General features: G+C 36.5%; 1 protein-coding gene across 1 annotated transcript in view; it reads left to right on the top strand.

Moving 5' to 3' along the window:
* Positions 1–26,638, top strand: part of LOC144254234 (anoctamin-3-like) — a 241,274-nt gene that overhangs the window by 200,759 nt on the left and 13,877 nt on the right. Inside the window, exons 2-3 of the mRNA XM_077797249.1 lie at positions 18,723–18,917; positions 19,951–20,022. Of these exons, the coding sequence (XP_077653375.1) occupies positions 18,723–18,917; positions 19,951–20,022 (267 nt within the window). The remainder of the gene's footprint in view (positions 1–18,722; positions 18,918–19,950; positions 20,023–26,638) is intronic.

The raw sequence follows: 26,638 nt of genomic DNA, 5'->3' as shown, positions 1-26,638 counted from the left end.
TCCTTTGTCTTCCACCACCACGTGTGGCCATGAAACTATAGCCAGAGTATCATGGTAGAGCCAAATTGTCCAAAAGTTATTTGGGATAGATGAGTGTGTGTGTGAGTGTGGGCAAATGTGTATGTGTTCCTGTCCAAGGCCTCTATGTTAACAGACCTGCCTACAATCTTTGTAGAAACCCCCAATGCTCTTCCACCTGCCTTGAGTTGACTGCACCATTTGGCATATTGAGGAATGCCATAGGATTTATTTAGTAGGAATTTCAGTAGGCAGTGTGCTCTTCTGAAATGAGAGATAGGGGCTGGGGATGTGGCTCAAGCGGTAGCGCGCTCGCCTGGCATGCGTGCAGCCCGGGTTCCATCCTCAGCACCACATACAAACAAAGATGTTGTGTCTGCCGAAAACTAAAAAATAAAAGTTAAAAATTCTCTCCTCTCTCTCTCTCTCTCTCTCTCTCTCTCTCTCTCTCTCTCTCTCTCTCTTTAAAAAAAAATGAAATGAGAGATATATCTCAATCTATTCATGCACTCATGTGCATTTAGAAAGGCCTTGTGGAGCCAGACTGAAGATGCGGCATATAGACTTTCAGTTCTAACACTGACCTATGTTTCCAGTGTCATTCCTTTATCCACTGCAGGTTCTTTGAGTGCTGTAGGCCTCTAATCCATTCAGCAAGAAAAAACAAAGGAGGCAAATTCAATGAAAGTGAATACCTACATTAGGAATGAAGGCAGTGTCTACTAAAGAGACAAAACATCTAGTTAGATAGCTTCTTTCAAATCTGTGTTTGACATTGCAATCGTTTGCACAATATCTTTCCCATTGTAAAATATGACGCTTTATTGATTGGGCCATTTTTCTTTTTCAAAGAATGGGTAAAATATTCCACAGCTTATTTTTTGTTCTCTTGTGAAACACTATGCAATAAAACCTATCCAGGACCAGTGATTCTTTGAAAGCAAGAAAAATAAAATCTGGCCCATGTTCTCTTTTCCCCTATCTTTGAACAAAGCATTAAGTATCCTCACAATGTGAGAGATTTTGAAAACATTCTTTAATGTTAGCCTGTCAATTTAAAATACATTATCATTCTATAGTTATAAGATTAGAACATTCATATTCAGATAGCTCTTAAAAAAAACTTATGAGGTGACAGAGTCCCTTGAGATTTTTGACATTTGATTTTGACTGAATTAGAAGAATTATTCTTATGTTTCTTTCTGCTTTAATGTAATGATTAGCATTCTCAGCAATTATTTTATGGGTCAGCAACTGTTTTCTTATTAATTTACATTCCATATAATAAGAGTCCTTGCTCTATATTCCTCAAACATTTTCTTCACAGGATTATCCAAACTCTATCCTCCTGTACCTTAAAGAAAATGGTATTTATTTTAAATACTTTTTTTCCCCTCAGACAATATTTGGGATTTTATATTTTAGTTTAGAATGTAAATTCCAATAATAAAACGAAAATATGAGCATAGAATTCCTGAGGATTCATACATGTTATAATGAGACAAATATTTAATTTAAGATTCAGAATAATGATTTACAGGGCTGTGGATGTGGCTCAAGGGGTAGCGCGCTCGCCTGGTATGCATGCGGCCCAGGTTCGATCCTCAGCACCACATACAAATAAAGATGTTGTGTCCGCCGAAAAATAAATAAATAAATAAATTCTCTCTCTCTCTCTCTCTCTCTCTCTCTCTCTCTTCTCTCTCTCTTTTAAAAAAAAAAAGAATAATTATTTACAAACCTTAATATGGATTCACAAAAAACATACATGCAAAACAGACAAAACACACCCAGGAAAAAATGACACACTTTTCTTTCTTTTTTTTTTTTTTTTTTCTAATTAGAGACTTGGCCTCAAAACTCTGAATGAAATTATTGGCTTTGCTGAACTGGGCTATGCTTTAACTATAAAACAACAGCAAATCTCCTGGCCTTATAGGTTCCTTTCTTCTGGCCTGTATCTAATCTCACTGAATCTCACTGTCACATCCCTTTAAGCCTGAGTAAAAACAATGAAAACATACCTATCTCTCAGGTGTAGTCCAACATGGCTGACCTATTCTCATCAGGGTTAGCTACATGAGCATATGCTATTTCCAATGTCCACTTTTTGAGTCCCAACATTAGAGGCAAATAGAGTACCAGAGGCAAGACAAAGAAGGACCACTTTGGTTGACATATCATATAATTTGTTCTCTGGAACCCTAGAAAAAGTGTCTTATACCATTTGATATTTGTAAATTATTTGATGATTTTCAAAACACGATTTTAAAAAATGAAATCCAGTATTAAATTAAGACTCATATTTTGACTATATTATGAAATAAATTTCACCAAGAAAAGTAGCTGGCCAATAGGTGGTAAATTAACTACTAGCAATACAAAAATAATAATTAAAGAGTTAATGAAAACAATGTAATATTCTATGATTACTACAGGTCAGTTGTCTTCAAAACTCCATGTAGTAGTAACAACAAAAATTTTGTCATCCTGAACTGGTTGGAAAAAAGTACCCAGAAACAATACTATGTTCTGTTTTCTTCTAGCATTAGTGAAATAATTTACCCCATTCTTAAGCTTTTGAAGTTAGTGTTTAATTATAAATTATTTGTACTATGTTCAAAAGCAGATGTATAAATTCCTAGCCTTGGCACAGTATGGAGAAACCCACAAGTAGGAACAATAGCAGCAGGTGGCGACAAGTGGGAAGTTCTGTGGTTGCAAATGTTCATGACAGGCTAAAAATATAAAACAGGTTTTGCCCCGATGTAGCACTGCTCAGCTTTGGCACACTGTACTTGAGTTCAGTTCTACCTATTCGCAGAATTGCTTCTGAGTAAGATTTTGGTTTTACCAATCACAGTGTGTGTGTGTGTGTGTGTGTGTGTGTGTGTGTGTGTGTGTGTGTGTGTGTGTGGAAGAGATTAGACCAGATTTTTAGTTCTTCAAAATACCATCATAGACCTGTGAGATATTGTGGGAGTCCTCAGAACTTCCCCACTTCTAGGACAGGATGTAATAGGGGTTTTCTTGCTGGGACCATGTAGCTCAGCCAAAACCTAAATGCCATTTTTGAGTTCCTTGGTTGGAACAGACTGTTTTGCTCCTCCTCATTCTTGCTGGCAATGGTGTGAAGTATAACTCTGCAGCTTGCCAGAAGCACTGTAAGATTTTAAATGTTATATCCTAATCTAAACCCAAGGTTTGTTCTCAGTAGGTGTCTTCTTCCATGAAGCAGGCAAGAATGATGAGGAGTTCCATATTACTCTTGTGCACATGGACCAAAAGCACGCTGTATGTGTTTTGAGAAGCCAGCAATATGATTTTCACAATGATACCTTCAAGACATTCAAAGGTTTCATTTTCATGACTTGGGTCTAAGTGTTGAGATTTGTCATTTGTCAATGGTCATGGTAGTTCTAGAAAATATAAACAAACAAATAGATTGGTTAAACTTTCTACACCCAGGTTCCTGTGAACTTGACACTAAGCAACTGTTAATAAAATCTCCTTGTTTATATCTGACTTCATAACAAAATATAGCTTGGGAACCAAAACCCTAAATATCTTGCCCAATCTAGTAAAAAGTTAAAATAGTTATTTTGAGTCACAAAATAGAAACAGATTAAGCAGCATGTGTTCCAGGCATATAGGGTGGGATAAAGAATCATTAATTGCTTCAATTTCTCCCCAAATTACTACATGTTAATTCACCAAGATCATTGTCCGTCTTTGTTACAATAAGTCTTCTTCTCTCATCTGCATGAAGGAGATCTGTGGTGCATGGAAGGAAGCATTCAAGGTTTCAAATATATCTGGTGGTCTTCTTAAAACCGTATCTGGTCAGGTACCTTAGCACATGCACATGCCTGTAATCTTTGTGGCTCCAGAAGCTGAAGCAGGAGGATTGCAAGTTCCAAGCCAACCTCACCAACTTAGTGAGGCCCTAAGCAATTTAGTGAGACTGTATTTCAAAACAAAAGAGTAATAGAGCTGGGGAAATGGCTCAGTGGATAAGAGGCCCTGGGTTCAATTCCTCATATTAAAAAAAAAGTGGGGGGGTATCTGCACCTGCTCAAGGTGATTTGTGATACTGGTGGCAATGAGACTGTTTTCATTTCATGTTCCCATGATTTCCAAACACAAAAGAATCAGGGCATGTGTAAATAATGTCTACTTATTTATTTTTATTTAAACCCTATTAGAAGTTGTGGTTAGAAAGGCAGTTCCGGATGAACATCAGTTTCTGCTTTGTTTTTTCTGTTAGAATCATCGTCATTTTTCTTGAAATTCTCAATCAATTCCCAATACAGTGTTGGTACAGTGGTTGCTTCCATCATTCAATTTTAACGTTCTATAAGAATGTATAAAGAATCCACAATTCCTATTTTTTTATCTTTTGAACATTGATTTCATGAGCTGCTTCTCACTTTGAATAAGATAGATTCATTCTTTCATGCATTTCAAATATTGTACTATTCACTTAGGAGCAACTCTCAATGCCTTCTGAAACACAGAATCTTTGAAATAGTTAATCCGTGTGTCTATTTGATATTGGGGATTGGATCCAGGGATTCTCTAACACTGAACTATACTCCTAGCTCATTTTATTTTATTTTATTTTATTGAGATAGGGTCTAGCCCAGTTGGGCATTAAACTTGCAATGCTTCTGCCCCAGTCTCCCAAGTGGCACTACTGTGTCCAGCTAAAACATGTGGTTTTAAGCCATTAAAGTTGAAGCTATTTGTTACATAGAGAAGAAAAATTCATCCAACTATGCTGTGGGAGTTGGTCATATTTATAGCATCTACAAATAAGGAAGATGAGTATTTATGTCCAAAGGTCCAGAATGGAAGAGAGACTAGAGTAATGTATCATGAAGGTAAATGTGAAAATGTTCTGTTAAATTTCATTTTGAAGTATCTGGATCCATGACCACAATGCTAATATTTAATAGACTAATAAAGTGGGATGCATAAAGATATGTTTATATGCATATCATTAATCAACTGATGCTTCAATTTGGAGACATATTGCATTTAAACAATCTTTCAGTTGGAGTGGCAAAGTCCTAAATAAGTAGACTTCTCATGTAGTTTTTAGCTTTAAAATTATGTTTTAGGGAGTATGTTGTTAACATTCATTGTCATTTTAAAAGTTATTCTCCTAAAATAAGCAATTTTATATCTATTAATTCTGTATTTTTCAGTGTTCTCTAGGGTATGTGTGTGTGTGTGCCCGTGCGTGCATGCATGTGTGCATGTGTGTTTACACACGGGCACATGGGAGAGGATCATAAGGGGAATTGGCTCGTGATTATAGTGTCAGAAGTCCCATGAAAGGCTGTCTGCAAGCTAATGACGCTGGGGGGCTTATAGGGCTCAGCCCCAGTCTGAAAGCCGGAGAACCAGGGAAGCTGATGATGTAACTCTCAGTCCAAGGTCAAAGGTCTGAGAACTCAGTGAGCTGCTGGTCTAAGTCTCATTGTCTGAAGTATGGAGAACTGAGTCGTGACTTCAAAGGGAAGGAGAAGAAGAGTGTCCTAGTCCCAGTAGCCCTAGAATGGAGAGAGCAAAATTCCATCTCTCCTCTGTCTTTTTGTTCCATGGACCACAACCAACCACTGGGTTCACCAGTTCACATGCCAGCCTCCCTTGTGGAAACACCTTCATAGACACACCCAGAAATAATGCTTGCCAGCTCTCTAATTATCCTTAATACTATCAAGTTGACACAATTAATTATCATGTACCCCAAGTATGTACTTGTGTAAAAGTTATGCCTAGTATTTCTATTCAAAATCAGTGCACCTCATCTCAAGCCTTCATCTTCTAGCATCTGGATTATCATTAAAGTTTAAGAAATGGCTTCTCCACTCCAAGCATCTCATCTGATCATAGCAAATACACTCCACATACTAGAACTGGTACTACCATCCATTCTCTATTCTCAGCCTCGATTGTAATTGTACACCAGGACCCATTGTGTAAGGCATGTTCTTGTCTAAGAGGTACTCTTAAAATGTACAACATTTTACAATTAGGTTGTGTGATATGTGATTTTTTAAAATCTATGATATTTTAGATAGTCTAACCAGTTTCTTAGCTTCAGGAATTTTAAATGTCATTCTTATGACAATTTGCATTATTGAGTTTGAAGCTTGAAGTATTTGGAAGTACTTTTTTTACAGTCATCCCTTAAAGCACTAATGCACTGTGCAATATAACATAAAAAAAAAACACTTGCCCATAGATAATGGTATATTGTTTTGTGAAAAATACAAATTCTCTTTTGTCTTACCTCTACCCACTTTTCTAACCCTTACTTAGGATCCCCTTTTTCTGCCTCCTCTTCTTAATTAATTTTATTTATAGGTTTTCTCTGGAAATTTTCCTTTTGCACTTGTTATAACCTGCACCTGGACAAGCTCACCTACCTTTGGCATAAACTTGAGTATGCTCTTATATCTTAGGGACAGAGTTTTACCCCAGTGCATAAGTCAGGAACCACCATTGATAAGATACTCAATACATTATGTATAAAAGCATTTTATTAAACTTAAAAAAAACCCAGGCAACTCCTCAGTGTGTTCTTTGAGGGGATCTTGTCTTTGTACTTGTATTTTTTTTCTTATGCCTATTTCTTGAAGAATAGGCAGTACCTGGTACATGAAATCTGCTCAACAAAGGTTTATGAAGAATGAAAGGAAAATAAAGAAAGCAGTGGAAGAAAGGGAACAGGTGAGGGTGATGAACATTATTGGATTAACATTTAATTTTTTCTATTAATCTCCATTGGCTAAATACCATGTGGCTTTCCTTTCCTAAAAGCTAGTTCTACATACTTGTTTTCTTCCCCTCACTGAAACTTAAAAACCTTAATTAAATGCAGCAGCAATTTTGACACACCTTTTCTAACTCTCAGTACTGGTACATGTTGGTATAATGGGGGATCATTTAACTCAAGACCAAACAGATGAAGGGATTGTCTTTAAAGGTCACATTTAAATTTGTTGGTGAGTGAGATTTTTCCTTGTACAAGGCACCTGTGCACATCATCTCAAATTACATTAACATTTCAACCTCAAGGCATAATATAGAAATCAGTGATGGTCAGAAACTTTACCTTGTACTGTTTTGCTGACCCCCTCCAGGGAAATACCTTAGGTGCCTCCACCTAGTTTCCTAATTTGTTAAAATTATCAACAACAACAACAACAAAACATTAGAAATGTTTGCCTATTACTCCATGGTCTCTATGACTTTAGTATCTTTTTCCCCTGCTTAGTGTCTTTTACATTTAAATTATTTTGGTGTTGGGGATTTGGACCATGTGCATGCTCAGCATGTGTTTTACTGCTAAGCTGTAAAACAGCCCAATGAGGCCATTTTATTTATTTATTTAGCCATTAAGATCCACATCTGGTTTTATGGCATTCCTTAGGAAGTGGTACTTCCGTGTTTGGGTCTATATTCTCAGACAAGCTACTTTCATCATTAGAAGACTTGACAATACTTAAAATGTAAAGGCATAAGTATTCTAATCATAATTATATGTCAAACATGAGTGATGAATCATGATGTAAAAACTAAATTTTTATATAAATTATGCTAACATCACTGTGACACCATTTCATACTAATTTGGGTATGATTCCCGTTTTCTATAGTGCATCTATGTGCTAAAAGTAAAATGGATATTTTAGGAAAATGAGCTATTTCTATTTTTTATACATATAAGACTCCAGAAGCTCCCCTTTTGTCATTCTGGATGCCATATATTTATAGTTCAGACTTGAAATCTTATTACATCATATATATGCATAATAACATTGACTCAGTTACAATAAATAATAGCAAGCACAGGTAGGTAAGATATTCTAAATGCCAGGCATTATTCTAGCACTTTATATTTACTTAATTATTGAATAGTCCCACTCATAATTCTTTATTATTATTTGTATTTTAAAAATAAGAAAATTGTCAGGTATTATAAACTAGTAAAAGGATCAGCTTTATTTACCCATCCATCTACCTCTCTATGAACAAAACTGGAGGAAAAATCCAGAATCTCATAAATGAATAAGAGTTGGTTCTTGACTTGAGGGAACTCTTGGTCTCACAGAAAGACACATTGTTTCCAGAATAGATATACCCCAGATGTTTTACAGAAGGCCAGGGTATGTGGTAGCTCATGTTGCCCAAGAGAATTAAGAAAATGTCAGTGATAGGAGCCCTGTTTTGATTAGGCAAAATCTTCATAACAAAGTGAAGCAAAAATGAGGGGAAATATAAAAGAGAAATAATGTATCAGACATTTCAAAGGAATAAGGAGACTGTGTCTTATATGGCCTCTATCTAATGAATTTATGAGCTTGACTAAGTTGAAATTTAATGGGAAAAATCTCCACTCTAGATTTAGCTGTGACTTCTGGGATTTCTTCTACTTTTTGTACATCCTAAATAAAGCTCTTTGCATGGTAGCACCTCCTACAAGCAACAAGAATTTCTATGACTCTAAGGTCAATTCCTCCCCAGCAAATCCATTAGAGTCCTAGGCGTGAAGCAAGAAATTTAACGACAGTGGTGGTTGATGGAGGTAACACTTGCAGTGGTTCAATATATGGTTTGCCATTCTTGTAATGATAACATTCACCTTTTACTTATGATATTGTCAAATGAATATTTAATTTAAACAAAAACCCATTTGTACTTAAAGCAGAATTATAGGAGATAGATTATAAGAGCACTCAAGTTTCAGAATAGTATAATATGAAGAGCAAATGACTGGAGTCATTTGATATATTAATCTTTAATATAGTCAGGGAGTTTTATCCATTTTTTTTTCATGGCTAGTGTCTAGAAAGTAGACCTATCACGTATTGCAACAAATGCTTGTCAAATTGCTGAATGACTTGTTTATGTACTTTATAGGGTCTTCTCTCAGTCTATCCTTTAGGACACACTCGAATTTTATGTGTGCTGACCCAACATGAATCTTGCCCTCATGGAATATACTTTATGACTAGAGAGAACATAGGCTAAATAACAACCAAATTAATGTAAACATGTGAAGTTCTATTATGGTCAAAGTACAAGCTGTTCAGAGAACATTTAGCAAGAAAAGTGAGTCTATTTTGTATGAGTTTTTTGAATTCTAATGGATTGTTTCCTATGGCAAGGAAGGTTGTAACTATGAAATAATCTTTATGTGTCATTGAAGAGGAAAGAAGCAAAGTATTCAAAGAAAAAAGACTAGGATGTGGAAAATTCTATTTAATTATATCAAATTAAGGAACAGTGCACAGAAATGAAAGTAAATTTGAGGATACTCATTACATTATCAAGATTTTAAAAACAAATTTCATTAACTTATGAAGCCCTTCAAAACTTTGTGTCTTTCTGTATTCTGTCTTGCATTCAACTTGTTAGAGACCTTTTCTTAAGCAACCTAGTATAATTTAATTGAATGAGATAAATTTTGATTTTGTTAGTTACTTTTATTTAAGGGCTGGGTATGTATTATTCATTTTTGTGTCCTGCCTAGAGTTTTGTACAGAAGAAGCAAGCTTAAAAGTACATTAAAGTTCACAGTTACCTTTTCCGTGTTTACTTCTAAGTGACTCAGAGTACTTACAATATGGGGGAAGCATACATTTTATTATGTACTGGTAAAAGTGCATATGTTGCTTTTCTAGACCGAAAGGTTATGATGACAGTTTCTCTGATTTCTCTGCTTGTGCATCTGAGCATGTGCCCACATCTCTGTGTGCCTCTGGAAGCAGATACCTAAGGATTGTGACAACCAAAGGTCTCCATGTCTTCCATCTACTGTTTATTTTGGGTCATTGGTAGCCATGAGCAGTAGACTAGGTGCTGACAAGGGAGAGGTTGGGTGTTTGTCCTCCTGGATCCTTGCCAGTCTTTGGGTTAGTTGTGTCTGTACTCCTCCATCCAGCATTTAGTCTGCTAGATTTCCTCTCCCTCAGCTGTCATTGTCTCCAAGATCCTGTATCTTATTCCTTCATATCTAAAAATGATAAAAGGTTTCAGACCCTTGCTAATTCTAGGGAGCTTTACCAGCCTTTATTGTTTTACCTGAATCCAGGCCACACCCTTGCAAACATTCTTTTACTAAACTTTCTTCAAGTGCTCTAATTTAACCAGCCCTAGAATTCTGATCAATAGACATCAGTTTTTTCTTTTCTTTTTCAAAATGAGAGTAAAATGAAAAAGTAAGTGAAGAGCAAACTACAGTAAAAAAAAGCTTCTGAGTAAACAAATAAATAGTATGATGTATTGCAAAGGGCAGATGCTGTGAAGAATTGGTTTGTTCTCAGCTCCAAAACTTCCTAGATGTGATATTTAAGACAAGTTCCCAAGTCCTTTGTGTCTGGGGATTTTTACATGTAAAATGCAGATAAGTCCTAATAGGACTATTATTAGTAGTACCAATAACATACAGGATGAATCTGGCAATCTGTAGATACTCAATAAATAGTGCTTTTATCACTAGCAATAACTTCCAATGTTATTGTGACAAAAATGTTACAATCAACTAATAAATCAGAAATGTTGCTTTAAAGAAAATAGAGGAACAGTGATTTTGACAAAGAAGACAAATTAGAATGGTTTATCTACAGTTCTTCCCAATGATTATTACACATTTAAATATGCTTTCATTATATACACTAATATAGAAGAGTAAGTTTTTTTCTTTTAGATTTGGACTAATCATTTTATTCCTCCTTGATCCATGAGAAACACAATTCATTTTTTATCTTTTCCAAATAGCTTTTGATGCTTTATAATTGTACATTAGGGTGGAATTCGTTGTTACATATTTGTAAATGCACACAATATAAAAATATAATTCAATCAGTTTCATTTTCCAATATTTCCCCTTTCCCTCCCCTAAATATTTGGATTTTATAAAATTAACAAGCTTCTCAAGATACCACTCACTCTTACTCTACCAATTATCAAATATTTCTGATAAAATTACAAAGTTCTACTAAAGCACATAGGATGCAAAAATATTTGTTATTTTAAAATTTTACCTTTTATGGATGTGATTTAAAATCCATTTGGTAGGAATATCAAGTTCTTTTGGTACAAATATTCTGGTTTCTTCTGAAAATGTACTTGGTTCATTTTCAAAGATTATCGTTATGTAACATACTAAGTATTTCTTTTCTTTCACATGAGTCCTTTGTCTGAGTTCATTTTCTTGAAGAGAAATTTCACCAAGAGGGTAGATGTTTTGAAAAATGTGTTCTTTCTGTTGGGAACAATGACCAATTTTTCTTTATTCTTGAATCATCCCTTTAAGGTTTTCTAAGGATCTGTTTTTCCAATTAAGAACTTCATATCAGCTCAATGCCTATTGAGTTTAATGGTGTCTGAATAACAACTCTTCCTCCTGGGAACATCCTCAAGTCATGAATTATGTGAAAGCCTCTTTAGACCATGTCTTATTTGCAATTACATGTCTTCAACTTTTGTGTGTATCCAACTGAAACTGTCATTTCATCGAATTCTTTTAAATAGGGGAGCAATTACAATGTGCTTTTGGAACAGTTGGAATTTGTACTCATTGTTGCTTTAGAAAAATATGTTCCAAATATAGGATATGACACATTTTCTGCAGTCTTATAGGTTTATCGTTGAACTCTGGAACAGTGTATGCCTAGAAAAACTGACACTTACTCTGACCTGTTTTCTAGTGATTAGCTTTAAATGGGTAATTATCTAATGTTATTCATGTGTATGCATTGAATGTATAGAAGAAAAGGGATAGAACTTGGGAATATAGAAGTAAAAAAGCCTGAATATGCTTTGGGGATAATTTTTAATAATGCTAAGCAAAGAGCAGATACTGTTGGAAATGCAAAGCAGAAGTGTGATGACATTGAATGAGAAACTTTGAAAGGAACTTTGTGCCCTTGAGCCTTGAGAACAGTATAGAATATCAGACTTTCGGCTTAGATTGCATTGGTTTTTAGAAAAGATGATCTGTGAGATAGCTTTGGAAATTTTTGATAGCTCAGGATATGAGAAAGCGCTTCACAAAAGACACTTGGGAAGGAAAATGAAGGGCGTTTTGGGAGGATCTTTGCTTCATCTTTACTGTTATTTTCTCTATTTCCTTTAAGTGCTGCATTTAACAAATATGTTCAGCAGTAATGGATTTATGTAGTATCTTCTGTGGACTTTCTCATCTTATGTACGTAATCTTTTGAAGAAATTGTGTTAAAGCCAATAATTATAAATAAATAAAAACTTAGGAAAAGGAAACATCAAAAAGAATCAGGTCTTTTGATGGCTTTGCTGATGCTACTACCTGGTTTCAGGGTTCTTTGTGGGTGATTTTATAATACCCTGTGCATTCTTTTATTGGATCCAGTCACTTTGCTTATGTATATGTTTCCCCTGAGTGGGCACCATTTTATATCCTCAAAAAAAAGGGAAGGTAAGGACAGGCCTAGAGAAAGAAATCAAGAAATTTTGGAATTATTAAAGAAATGATGTAATAACTAGATGAAAGAAAACCAGTCTTGGAAAATCATGTTGATACTTTTATGTGTAACTCAGTTATGTGCATTGTTAGCTCATGGAAAGTTTTATATTATTACTATCTGGTTTTGTTTTTGTTTATCTATGGTACTGGGAATAGAACCTTGGGCCTCATGAGTGCTAGGCAAGCACTCTACCTCTGAACTAAGCTCTCAAGCCTTATAGTGTTAAGACTGATTGCCTGTCAAGGCTGTTAGAGCACTCAAGGCTCAGGAAATACAGAGAGCAGTCACTCTTGGTCCAACAGCTACACCATCAACCATCTCTGCCTTTATCTGTGCATCTCCTCTTATCCCAAATAAGTATTAATTTTTTACGCTTGTTCTCTGTTAGAGTAAAAGGCTAAGAATTTTTTATTTATAATAATGGAGAAAACTCTATTTGCAGTGTAGTAAGCAAGAAAGGATAGGAAGCCGCTGGTGCACTCTAGGTGGGGAAAACATGGACTGATGTTCTCTGGGGATTTATTCATTTATTTATCCTTAATTGTCATAGTCTGGACTAGGACCGAGAAACAGAAATCTAATCGCTTAACATTATATATTAGTGTGTTATTGTTTGTTTGTTTTTCTTAGTATTAGATTTAACCTAGGGCCTCCAACTGGCTAGATAAGCACTCTACCACTGAGCTACATGCCCAACTCTTCACTCTTGCTTTAATTTTAACTTGAAGCAAGGTCTCACTGACTTGTCCAGGGTGGCCTCAAGCTTGTGAGCCTCCTGCTTCCATGTTCAGGGTAGCTGGAGTTACAGACATGCACCACAGTGCCCCCCCCATCCCCCACACTATAAATGTTTCTTAAATTTAAAGAAGTACAATATCATATTAAAAAGTATTCATTGGCATAAAAACTTACTAGCAGAGTTTTCCTCTATACTCTTCCTGGGATGGATAGAAAGCATTTATTGGCCCTCAACTAAAGTTAATTATTTAGTATTTTGATGGAAACTCAGCATACCTTGGAGAATTCCTCTACAAAATGTTCTGTCCTTATCATTACAGGGTTCCAGAGAGCTAAGGGACCAGTTGCTATTCTTCTAGTAAATTCACATTTCTTTCTTGCATCCTCTTGTAGGTTACATTTGCTCATTGAGAATTACTGTAAAAATAATAAAAACATGTTTCTATAAAGGAAAAGATAAAAATAATCACTCCTAGATTTATCTGAATTTCATCTGTTCAATCATATCTTATTTTGGTAGAACCCATTTCAACGACTGTCTCTTTTACTCTATTTCAAAATTTTTATTGGCCTTAAAGAGCCATGCATCTTGGTTTCTTTGCTTGATTTTATTTGAATTCACGTGTTTGGAGAGATCCTTGGACACTTGGGGCTTATTCATGAAATGACTACAAAATAAGATTTTTACAAATTAATGACCTGACCCATGTGAGTGAAATGTAGCTATTTTTGTTATGATAAAAATAATTATGAAAAATATATCTCTCCTCAATTTTTTACCTACTATGATGACCCTAATTCTACTCCGTTTCAAAAGTGAAATTAAGATAAATAACTATAAGGCAAACATTTATTACATGAATTCTCTATATACTTTGGAATTTGCGTTATCTGCGTCACCATTTAGCTACTAAAATTGAAATTTATTTTATTATAGAGAATCAGATATCAGGAAGGTGGATTCATAGGATAGTAGAGGCTGACAATGTGCATCTATGTTCTTCTTTCTGTGTTTAACCTCTATCCATATAGAATTTTTGAGTGATACGTTTCAATATCTGTGACTTTTGAGGTGAATAGATGTTGTTTTAGGGATTTTCAAACTAACTTACACATGTATTATGATGGGGTAACTTTAGTGTTAGGAAATGCTTGGAATATAAACCCCTTTTCTTCTCACATATTAGTGTGATCTATGGCATGTTATTTTTCATCTCTAGTTTTGGTTTCCCCATAGTAAGTAGAAATCACAATGTCTGCCTAATAAGAATATTATGAAATGAAACAAAAAATATTACACATAATGTATATTAAATAGAATTCTATCAGTGACTATAAATCAATAAGAAAAAAGTCTAACACATACAGAATAGCTTAGTCACTTAAGCATAATAAATGGCTAGAAAACAGATGAAGTCATGCTCAATTTATAAAATGAAAATTAAAACCATGAAGGCTTTTGGTTTTGTTTGTGGGCTTTTTATTTTGTCCAAAATCAAAACTATCGATGGTATATAGATTGGGTCAAGGCATAAGCAATTGGATCCTGTCTTGGACAGTTTGAGTTTTTTGTTTTGTTTTTGGAGGAGTTTGTTTTTAATCTTTTCTTTTTTTGAAACATGAGATTGAACCCAGGACTTTACTAATATGAGACAAACCATTTTCCCACGGAGCTACATACTAGCCCTTGAGCAGTTCATGGAAGTATAAAAGATAAAGCTTTTAGGGAGGACCATTTGGCACTTTCTATCCAAATGATAAATATTCATGACTTTCAACCTAGAACTTCTACATCTAAGTCTTTCCTCTTAGATAAATAATGTGTAAGGACAAGGCATATGTATAAGAATACTGGTAGGAATATTCTTTCTGAAGTAAATTATTGAAAATTACCTAAGTGTCCAATGATGGGAGAATGATTGAATGAACTATAGTTTATTCATACTGTAGAATACTTTAAGGTAGATTTAAAAGTCTGAGGTAAGCATGGAATGGTGGTGCACACCTGTAATCCCAGTTACTCAGGAGGCTAAGGCAGGAGGATCATTAGTTTGAGGCCAGCCTGGACAACTTAATGAGACTATGTCTCAAAATTAAAAATAAAAAAGGCTGGGGATGCATCTCAATGGTAGAGTACCCCTGGGTGCAATACCCAGTGCCAAAAATAAATAAATAAAATAAAGTCTGAGATAGATGTGTGTGGGCTGAAATGAAAAAAAAAATATATGCAAGACATCATAAATGGACAAATGTGTAATGCAACACACTATGCACTTCCATTATTGTAAGAAAACTATTTCTGTACATGCTTATGCATATATATATATATATATATATATATATATATATATATATATATATACATATACACAGAAAAAATATCAGTAAGTGATAACATTTGCTTTGTTTAGTTTGGAGACAGTTTGGGAATCAGAGGGAAAATGATTTTGGCTTTTTATTCTATTTACCTCTGTAATTTCAAGCCTTTTAAATGAGAATATTTGTTTATAATTTGCTTATGTAGAATAAAGAAATATACCCCACAATGAGTAAATAAATGCACCAACCACAGAGCCTGACATGTAATTGATAGTCATAATCAGACCCTTTGCCTTATGTGGTCTGAGATTCACTGAGGTAAGTTGATTTCATGGTTTTGTTTACATAATGCAGACACCACATGTATCAACTGCTTAACTCAGATGTCAGTCTGAAACTATTTAGGGAGTGATTCAGGATGAAACTTTGGAAAATTCAGGATATAGCTTTGTAAAAGCTGTATGTATGCAGGTACAGTGAAAGGAGGAATGTGAGAACCATTTTTCTGAAAAACGTTTTATGTCTGTGAATTTTATGGAGTTCACCAGGTTGATCCAGTTCCTTTGTTTTGCAAATTTGGTTATAAATCTCTGTTTTTAAGAACTTATAGAGAAAATAAGATTATTGAGCCAGCTGAGTCACAACCCAACATTCTAGACACTGGCAGTGGCAGTGGACACAAAGAAGAGAAGAGATAATCTACTTAATTAAGCACTCGGATTATAGGCATAGTCAGCCAACTGTTCAGATGTCCATTTGGCCAACAAGTATTTGTTGATGCCTCTCAGGAGCCAAGCATGGCTTTAGACACTGCATATAAACACAACAAAAATCAGGGCTGGGGATGTGGCTCAAGCGGTAGCGCGCTCGCCTGGCATGCGTGCGACCCGGGTTCGATCCTCAGCACCACATACCAACAAAGATGTTGTGTCTGCAGAGAACTAAAAAATAAATATTAAAAATTCTCTCTCTCTCTCTCTCTCTCTCTCTCTCTCTCTCTCTCTCTCTCTCTCTCTCCTCTCTCTTTAAAAAAAAAAAAACACAACAAAAATCAATATCTTCATTGAACGTGCATTCCAGGAGGTATATGGAACTTTAAAAGCTACACAAGAAACATATGGTGTGGATGTTAAGCAGAAGATAATATAGAGGAGAGATGTGTCTTAGAAGCCAAATTTATTACAGTTAATGTGAAATAACTTGAAAGGGACAGTAGCAAGGAAGAGTTAATGAATAGCCTAATTAAATAAGAATTCAAGAGATAAGGGTTTTTGTTGTTATTGTGTGTGTGTGTGTGGTTTTTTTTTTTTTTTTTTTTTTTTAGAGAATAGGGATTAAAAAGAATGGACTGAAAATGGCAGTTAGTCATTAGGAGGATACCTACTCCACCTGAAGCAGGATAGCCTGAATTAGGAGGTTGTAGGAGGAAAAGGGCCTACAAGGGAAGCAGTGTTGTAGATGGGGGGTCAGGGGCAGTGCCAGGTATGGGTAAGAAAATGAATTTTCCATAGAAAAAGCTGAGGAGGATACTAAGTGGGTTTTTCTGACATTGGATGTAAATTCCCAAGGACCTATTGAAGCAGTCTTAGTGGAAGACACTGTAAGAAATGACAGACTCCAAAAATATTTGGAGATTAATTCTGGGGATGAGGATTGATTTGGGATTGACATAATGTGAATGAAGATAGATGGAGAAAGGAAAGGGGGCATTCTTTGCTAGAGGAGTGTAGCAGTGATAGGGGCTGCTGCTAATGGAGGAAAGAGACTCTTACAGAAGCTTTTGTGGCAAACCATTGCTACCTTTATGCAGTAGCATAAGATCACTGTGACAAACATACTTGAAATAAACAACTCAAAGGAAGAAGGATTTATTTTCACTCACAGTTTTCAGAGATTTCTGTCCATAATCAGCTGGCCCTATTGCTTTGGGTCGGAGACAAGGCAGAAATATCACTGCAAAAGGGCATTGAAGAGGAGAGCTGATCCCAGCCATGGCACCCTGGAAGGAGAGAGAGAGAGAGAAAGGAGAATCTATATTCCAGAGCATGTTCACTGTTTTGTTTTAGATGTGAAGTGTCTCCCAAAAGCTCTCATGGAAGACAATGCAAGAAGGTTTGGAGGAGCAATGATTGGGTTATAGCTTTAACTTAATCGGTGAATTAATCCCTGATGGGATTAACTGGGTGGTGACTGGAGGCAGATGAGGTATGGCTGGAGGAAGAGTGGTTCATTGGGGGTGTGGTTATGGGGCTTATATATTTTGTATCTGGGGTGTGGAGTCTCTCTGCTTCCTGATCATCCTGTGAGCTGGATCCCTCTACCACACTCTTCTGCCATGATGTTCTACCTCTCAGCTCAAGTCCCAGGGAATGGAGCCTGCTGTTTATGGACTGAGACCTCTTAAACCACGAGCCCCTAAATAGACCTTTCCTCCTTTACAATCAGTTTGGTTAGGTCCTTTGGTCACAGCAGTGAAAAAGTTAACTAAAACACTCACGGTGATCTGCTTTCTCCAAGTAGGCCCCACTTCTTACACTTTCTTTCATCCTCCCAATAATACCATCAAATTGTGAATACATTGATGGATTAATTCCACTAATAAAGTCAGAGCCCTTATAATCCAGTCACTTCCCCAGAGCCCAGCTCTGAACATCTCTGCACTGGGTACCATGCCTTCAACACATGAGCCTTTGGGGAGCATTCCAGATCCAAATTGTAACAATCACTATTAATGCATTATGTTTGTAGTTAAGTGGTAGAGAAAGAAGGGCTCTCCTTAGCAATAGTAATTTGAATGTGTTAGGTTTTATTTATTTCACTACTCGAAAATCTAAATGGTTAGGTTTATGCAAAGACAATACAAATTATCGTTGTTATAACTCCCTGGATTTCCATTTTCTTTTTTCAAAAAATTTTTTAAAAATATTGAAATCTCAAACTGAAAGAGAAACTATTATTTCTCAGAAATCATTTATTTGACAAAAATTGTATTTGACAAAAATCTCAACGTTTTTCCTTAACAAGACAGAAACAAATCTGAGTTCTAAATGCTACATGGTATATGAAAATTATTTATTGACCTCTCCTAAGTAGATCATTTATAAAGCTCATCTTTTTGAATTTGCAGGTATGAATGTAAGCAAAAGTGAGATAACAAAAGAAACTTCATTGAAACCATCTAGGAGATCCCTGCCTTGCCTTGCCCACAGCTATGCTCATTCAAAGAGCTTGAGCCAGTCCACCTCGCTCTTCCAGTCAACCGAGAGTGAATCTCAGGCTCCAACCTCTGTAACTTTAATCTCTGCTGACAAAGCAGAGCAAGGTGAGCAGCAATTATTGTTTTCTTGTTCAATTTATGAAAAGTAAGTGCATCCTTTCTTTTTTTTTTTTCCATTTGACTGGTTTTAATAGAGCTTTTCAGAGAGGAGACTAGAATAGAACAGAGAGCAGACCCTCCTTCTGCCAATCAGTTGAAAGGCCCAGTGTTGGCCAAATGTTTTTATTCCTTCCTTGCTTTGCAGGTGGCCAGTCCCATAATAATCTGGACATACTTGCTGTTTGTAGCGGAAGACAGACCAAGTGCATTCGTGAATCACTATCTCAAAGGGCCATTGTTTACATTGCCTATTGTCAATAAAATCATTCCTTGTTAGAATTTATAAGCAGTGTTCAAATAAAATGTCATCAATAAAGAATTCCATTTCCCAAAAAGAGAAACCAAAGATTTTAATCTTGATTATAAAACAGTGAAGATTTGGCTGCATGAACATGAACTAGTGTTTGCAACAAAATGTTGACAGGCAAGATCTAAATTTTAGGCACATTCTAGCTAGATGCCACATTAAAGAAACTGGCTGAGTTTAGGCCATCTTCTACACACATAGGCTTGTCAGAGACACACTGTTATGATTTTAGACCATTTGCAAAATCAAGTGTCAAAATAAAATCATGCTCCCCATTTTTCAAAGATGAGTTTGTTTTTCTCATTCATCTCTAGCTTTTTCATACATTTATTTATTCATGTGATTCCTTTGAGTTGCTACTTCCCCTGAATAATTTGAAAATACCAAAACATATCTCTTAATAATATTGCAAAGCCACTATATATTATAAAAAGCCAACTTACAGCCTTATTCAATAATGAATTGTTCAAGAGGATAAATTATTAAATTTATTTATTATTAAATGTAGCATAAATATTTCTTTCACTTATCAAAATTTATTTTAAATAATTCAAACATTAACATAAAAAATTTCTTCATTTTGGCCATCATTTGTCCATCAAATATAATAATAATTTTTCAGTCACTATTACTTTTATTTTCCAAAACTAATATGTGTCTTCTTTCTTTCAGTTAACCCCAAAGAGAATGAAAAAGACTCCGTGCTCAAATGCTCCTTTGCTGACCTCAGCGATTTTTGCTTGGGTGAGTTAATATTCCATATTTCACTCCTCGTTTTCCTCTCTCCAAATCTGTTTTCAAACCTTAAACAGATTTTGTCTTTTAACATTCCATTGGTGAATATAATATTCTAAAGTTAAAAATTATTAAGGAATTTGTTGTACATTTTGAAATTCAAATAATAAGACATAAAACAACACCTTTATGAACAACAATCCCATAAAAATGTTAACAATTTTTGCTGTTGCCTAGTACATTTATGCTATTATTAATACTACATTTATCAAATTATGGCACCTGACATTTGCAATCAAAGTAATACTGAAAGATTCTGTTCTTACGTTAGAGGACAATGTTTATTTCCTTTTCCTCTAGCAGTGACAATTGACTCAGTCTCTTCAAGAGTCATCTTCAAGAGGATGAGTGTCTTCTTTTGCCTTTTGCTATTACCACATGAGATTTGCTTTTGTTGAGCAAGGTATAAATTCAGATCAACACCTTGCTGTCCTTTCTCATGAGTGATGGTTTTGAACTTGGACTTTTCCTTGCGTTATTGTTGGTGATGGTTCTTCTTCTTTTTCATGTGTTTCTGGGGATTGATCACAATGTCACTCTACATTTTTATTTTTTATTTTGAGACAGGGTCTTGATAATTTGCCCGGGCTAGCCTTCAACTTTGGATCATTTTGCCTCAGCCTCCTAAGGCCCTGGAATTACAGATGCGAACCACCATGCCCAGCTGGAACTTTTCCTTTTTATAAAGTAAATATTAATAAAAGAAATAATTAATCAAAAAATAATACTAATTTGCCCAAACACTTATTTTGCAACTTTGGAGTGAATATATTTATAAGTATAAGAAATTAAGCCCTGAGTTTTCAGTAGTAAGAACATGGGGGCCTGGCTATGTTGTCTACACTAAGGTTCTCAAACCTGGTTATATATTCAGATATTAAAATTTCCTTGTTCCAACTCCAGAGAATCAGTATTAAATTGTTGAAGGAATGATATAGGTATTCATACAGTTCCACAATTCCACAGGCAAATATTAAGTGTATCCAGGATTAAGAATTTCTGTCTTCAAATTTGATCATTAGTTTCTCAGGGTATTGGTAATGTATTTTTATCATTCTTAAAGCTGTGAACTATGTAATTTATGATAACATTGTAAATGACTGAAAATTAGTCAGGTTTCTAATAATATTTTTTGAATGTGTGTGGCATAGAAACAGCACTGGTTTATCAAGTTTACTAATTAAAGCAACCAGCAGGTTCACTTCATGTAAACATCAAAAGATTATTTCACCAGAAAAAATGCATTGCTCAGAGTACAAAGATCTTTCCCATAGCAATTAATTCTGAAAGAGATGGTTATTATCACTTTTTTTTCTGATAATAAAACAAAAATACAAACAACAGCAAAACAAGAAAAACACTAATATTTTCTTTGTCCAAAATGTCTACACATGTGGTAAGTTTTCCATGGCTCTTTTTTCCTGATAATTCTCCCAAACTAATACTAGTTAATGGTTTGCTAATCACTCTAGTCATATAAACCTTCAATTTCAATTCCTTGAACCCAATTTTTGGAAGTTTCTTATTTCTAGTAGTCAAAGCAGGTTTTTCTGAGCACTTACTAACTCCCATTCCTCTCCTCATCATTTTGGTTGACTCTATTAATTGACCTCCTGATGTGGTGGACATCTCTCCAGGTATTGTACCTCACACTAAGTTTTTCTGTATCAGTCTAGCATTCATTAATGTTAGAGATATATCCCAACTGCTGAAGAGATGAAAACCCATTTGCATGATGAGGTGTTTGCCTCATTGTAACATTAAGCAATCCAGGAATCCATCAGGATGTAGCTCCTGGGTGGGAAATACTTTTTTGAGAAACCTCCATGTCTATAATGTGGGTTCTTTCACCATCTTTGAGAATAGGTCAAACAAAATGATGTCAGATATATCAAGAGTATAATTGTATAAAGTGTAAGTATTTTAGTAAAGCAAAGCAGCTATTTTTTCCAATTTTTCTTTTATGGAGTATCAGCTTCTATGTTGGGTTGGAATTTTTAAGGACCAGTGGTGTCTGACAAATGCGTCTGGTTAATGAGTTTTCTTCCTTACAGTGAGCTGCTTTGAGCCATCCCATGAGAATATTAGTGCTGTGGTAGAGTTAACTGCATGTTGTCAGTCCTTCATTAAAGGAAGAATTTCATGGTTCTATTAATTCCCAGCAGAAGTTTCCACTAAGGTTGTCTAGCAATGTGCCTATATCATGGATGAAATTCTGTTTTTCCAGCCAACACTGGTTAAATCTTCTTTCTTATATGTAAGTTCTCTGACTGTGATATACTACTTAACCTCTCTGTGTCTCAGTGAACTTATTTATAAATTTAGAATCTGGGATACATTCTCTGTAGGATTTTTAAATAAAATGAAGGAACATAGTTCTAGCATAGCTCCTAGAACATCAAGTATTTGTTCATTGTTTTACTTAGTTACCAAGCTTGTCTTTCAATACCTAGTTTTTCTGGATCCAGAGATATCTTTATCAAACAACTGTTTCTAATATCATCAGAATATAATGCTTAAGACATTGTGGAAAAACAGTAAATTACTGAACTCTTGCTTATTATATTTTTGCCTTCCTCATCAGACTGAATTCTCATAAGAACCCTTGGGGATAGGTACAATTATCAGGCAATATTTTTAATTTTTTGTTAATAATATTGCAGCTTTTAATTCTGTTCTTCATAGAGCAGGTCATGAAGCCAGTGTATCACTCCACACTGTTCCACCAGATACACACATACAAATCATTGTACCAAGTGCTGAGGCACGTAACAATGATATTGAAACCCTGGTGTGGCAATAATCTTATCCTTTTATCTCAGGGGCTCACTACCATTGCCTGCCACTTGCTTTTCTCAGTATGCTGGAAAATTGCAAGGACAGAGAAATGCCCAGCAATAGATTTGATGCTGCTCATGACCATGCACGATAAAATCAGGTCACTTGGAAATGAGATATGGAGGTCTCATCAAGACCAGCATAATTTGAGCTCTACCAACCAAATGCATTTATTCAATCTTGCAGTGAATTCAACATTTTGCTAATGTGTTGTGATTCACTGAGGAAGTGATTCACATTACAATGTTAAGACATTTGTTCGCTTTCTACAAATTTAATAGTTTATCTTGGTAGAGTACTCGCTGTTCTTATTTCTTGAAACAATTATGGTCAAATAAATACCTGGTAATTTTTGCATTCATTTCATAATTTTATAAAATCACTGATTTCCATCATTTTCCCCAGCAACATTCCATATTAAGATCATATAAGAAAGAACTTTCTACTAATATTCCAGCCTATTCAGGGATTACATAAATAAAAGAATTGTTGAAATAACAATATTTTTCAGTCATTGTAGCCCCAGGGTCTCTGTGCATTTGGTTTATCTTTTAATTCTTGATTTAACATATTCAAAAAGTCCTCTTGGCTCCACTTTCAAAGTCATGTCTAAAACCTGAAGACTGCTCATCACACTAGCTGTTCCACGTGGTCCAGTCTGCCTTCTCTTGGTGCACTGATGCAGTGGCTTTCTGTCGCGACCCCTCGCCGGCAAGGGAAACACGACACAGGATTCTTCTTTCAGCAGTTTACTCAGGACCTTTGAATCATGATGAGAAAACAGGAACAAGAGAGCGAGCAGTTGGTCTGCCCTAGCTTAAGTACCCAGCCCCGCCAATGAATTAGCACCACGCGGGAAAGTCTAATAGGTGCAGCGCAGCGGAAGCAGGCCAGAGCCCAGCCCCACAGCCTTACAAGGAGTTGTTTACTTCTAACAACTCTAACCACTAACGAAGCAGAAGCAGAGACCAGCGCCATATTTAGGGTGCGGTCGCCGGCTCCCAACAGTTCCCCCCTTTTTGTTTTACGAGCAACAGGTAAAAGTAGAGGTCCTATCTCCATTGTGCAAAAGTGGCCGTAAATAATGGCACACTCCTGAGGGGCGCCTCCCCAGGCGAGTCACCATTCCGACCGATGCCTTTTTCATGGAGGTGGGGCGTCGACATCAAACCCACATGCAATAGGACATGCTTTTCTTGGGACTCAAACCTAGAGCTCCCAAGTGCAGTGCCTTGCCTCGCACCCTGTGCTGTGTCGATCACTTGAGCATGGTGAGCCATGCTTGAGGGGACTGTCCTGCCTCTAAAGCGGCAAAGGCTTGTATTAGCATAAGATTCCGCACCCGCTGCCGCCTGCGCATACGAACCAGACACCACCACAGGCACAATCCAATGGCAAGTACCAGGACCACAGCCAGTGCACCCATGCCTGCCCATTGCTTCAAGAAACTAAAAGACTTAAACAACCATGATATTACATCTTTCACGGGAGCAATATGGACTCACGTCTTATTTACTCTAACAATTTCTTGTAGTCCATCCATGGGCTTTATTGGGTGTTTATTCACCCATGAGTGAGTACTTGACTCAAAATGTCCACTTGGTCTTGTAGTAGATCTACCCGCTGGTTTAGAAGCATAATGCCACAATGTAGATGTTGATTCATCATAGTCGGAGTCTCCGTGGCTGTTGCAGCAGTACCCGCAAGCTTGTTCACAGCATCAGCAGTAAGCACAGCAGTAGCTAGAGCCGCGGCGGCAGTGGCCGCTGCAACAGCAGAAGCTGCAATGGCTGCCACAATGGCTGCAGTTATACCAAAGTCTCTTTTGTTTCTTTGCAATAATACAGGCAAATTATCATCATCAATAGACACAGATAAAGGCAAATAGGAGGGCACACGTACTACCACAACAGAATCCTCCAAAGAGGCATTCCAGCATTGTTTAAGTATTATGGGGCAATAACGCCGGTTGTTGAGGAATAGAAGTATTGGCTCTCAATACAGCCTTGATTACAGTAGCATTACCATTTGAGTCCCGGGAACCATCACTATCAAACCAGCCCAAAGATTGATTGGTTAACATAATACAAGGTATGAAATCAGAGTAATTAACATGTACAGAGAAACACAATGTGTCAAATAATGAAACAGTAGAAAAGTTATCAATAGCTGCTACAGTATCCATAGGCAAGGTCTGCCAATCCATGGTAGCAGAGCCATTAGTAGTGAAGAAAAATGGAAGTACACCAGCCTGAGAAGTAACGGGCAATGGATATGGCCACGTCCTTATCACCGCCCAGAGGAGTCGTTCTGCAGTCCAGACGACCTCATATCTGATCACCATCAGGAGAAGCATCAAGCACCTCATCTTGCTCATCTTCATTCTTCCTTCCTGATGGGGCTTGAAGAACTTTGCGCACGAGGCGCTCTGGCACCCACAAGGTTCCGTTCGGTCCTGTGGGAAAACACAGACAGAACCTCGTGCCCATGCCAGCATGGGATCAGGCCCACACCACCGTCCAGAAAGCACATCCTTCCACTTAACGTGCCCAAAGTTCGGGGCAGAGGGCAAACAGTGCCCAGTCACAGCAGAGCGCCCTTGGATGTCCAGATTCAAAAAATCAATAGTGAATAGAGCCAGGGAGAGGTGCCCCCTCGGGGTGTGGCCTAAGCCAATTCCCCCTTTTTGTTTTATTAACATCTCTTTTAGAGTCCCATGAGCGCGCTCTACAATACCCTGACCCTGTGGACTTTAGGGCAAACCATGGACAAGCTGGATACCCATCTGGTTGCAAAAGGAAGAAAATTGTCGTCCAGTATACGCTGGACCATTGTCCGTCTTAATGGTCTGTGGTAATCCCCAGGCTGCCCAGCTTCCAAGCAATGCGTGATAACATTTCCAGCCTTTTCACCAGACAAAGCAGAAGCATGAATAATGCCAGAACAAGTATCTACAGACACATGGACATATTTAAGTTTGCCAAAGTCGGGAACATGAGTGACATCCATTTGCCATATAGTTAAAGGCTGCAAACCACGAGGATTTACGCCTACAGAAAAGGGATGATGCAAAATGATACAATTAGGACAATCCAATACAATCTGCCGAGCATCAGCACGGGAGATAGTAAAGCGCTTCTGAAGTGCTCGTGCATTAATATGAAATTTACTATGAAAGTTTCTAGCTTGATCTAAGGAGGAAATAGGGAACACCCAAGAAGGACGAGTAGCAAGATCAGCTTGGGCATTGCCAGCAGAAAGAGCACCCGGTAAACCTGTGTGGGCTCGAATATGCAAGGGGTAAAAACAGGCGGAGCGATTCCAAATCAACGTTTGAAGATGGAGAAAAAGGGAAGACATTACTCCTGATGTGTGTATGGGACCCACTGCTTCCAACACCTTTAAAGCTTGAACTACATAAACAGAATCTGAGATTAAATTAAAAGGAAACGGACATTGTTCAAATACTTTTATGACAATTTGCAGCTCCACCCATTGTGGATTGCCAGGAGCAAACTGATGTTGGATAGGAGGTTGATCATTTACCACATAGGCTCCAATACCAGTTTTAGATCCATCTGTAAAGATATTTGCAGCTCCTGGGATAGGCGTAGAAGAAGTGATTTTAGGGAAAATGATAGGATGTTCCTTAACAAATGTAATAAGAGGATGTGAAGGATAGTGATTATCTATCTCTCCTGGAAAAGAGCATCGTAATATAGCCCAA

The sequence above is a fragment of the Urocitellus parryii genome, chromosome 4 (assembly GCF_045843805.1).
Source record: "Urocitellus parryii isolate mUroPar1 chromosome 4, mUroPar1.hap1, whole genome shotgun sequence".
Lineage (NCBI taxonomy): Eukaryota > Metazoa > Chordata > Mammalia > Rodentia > Sciuridae > Urocitellus > Urocitellus parryii.
This window is presented reverse-complemented; position numbering and strand designations above follow the sequence as displayed.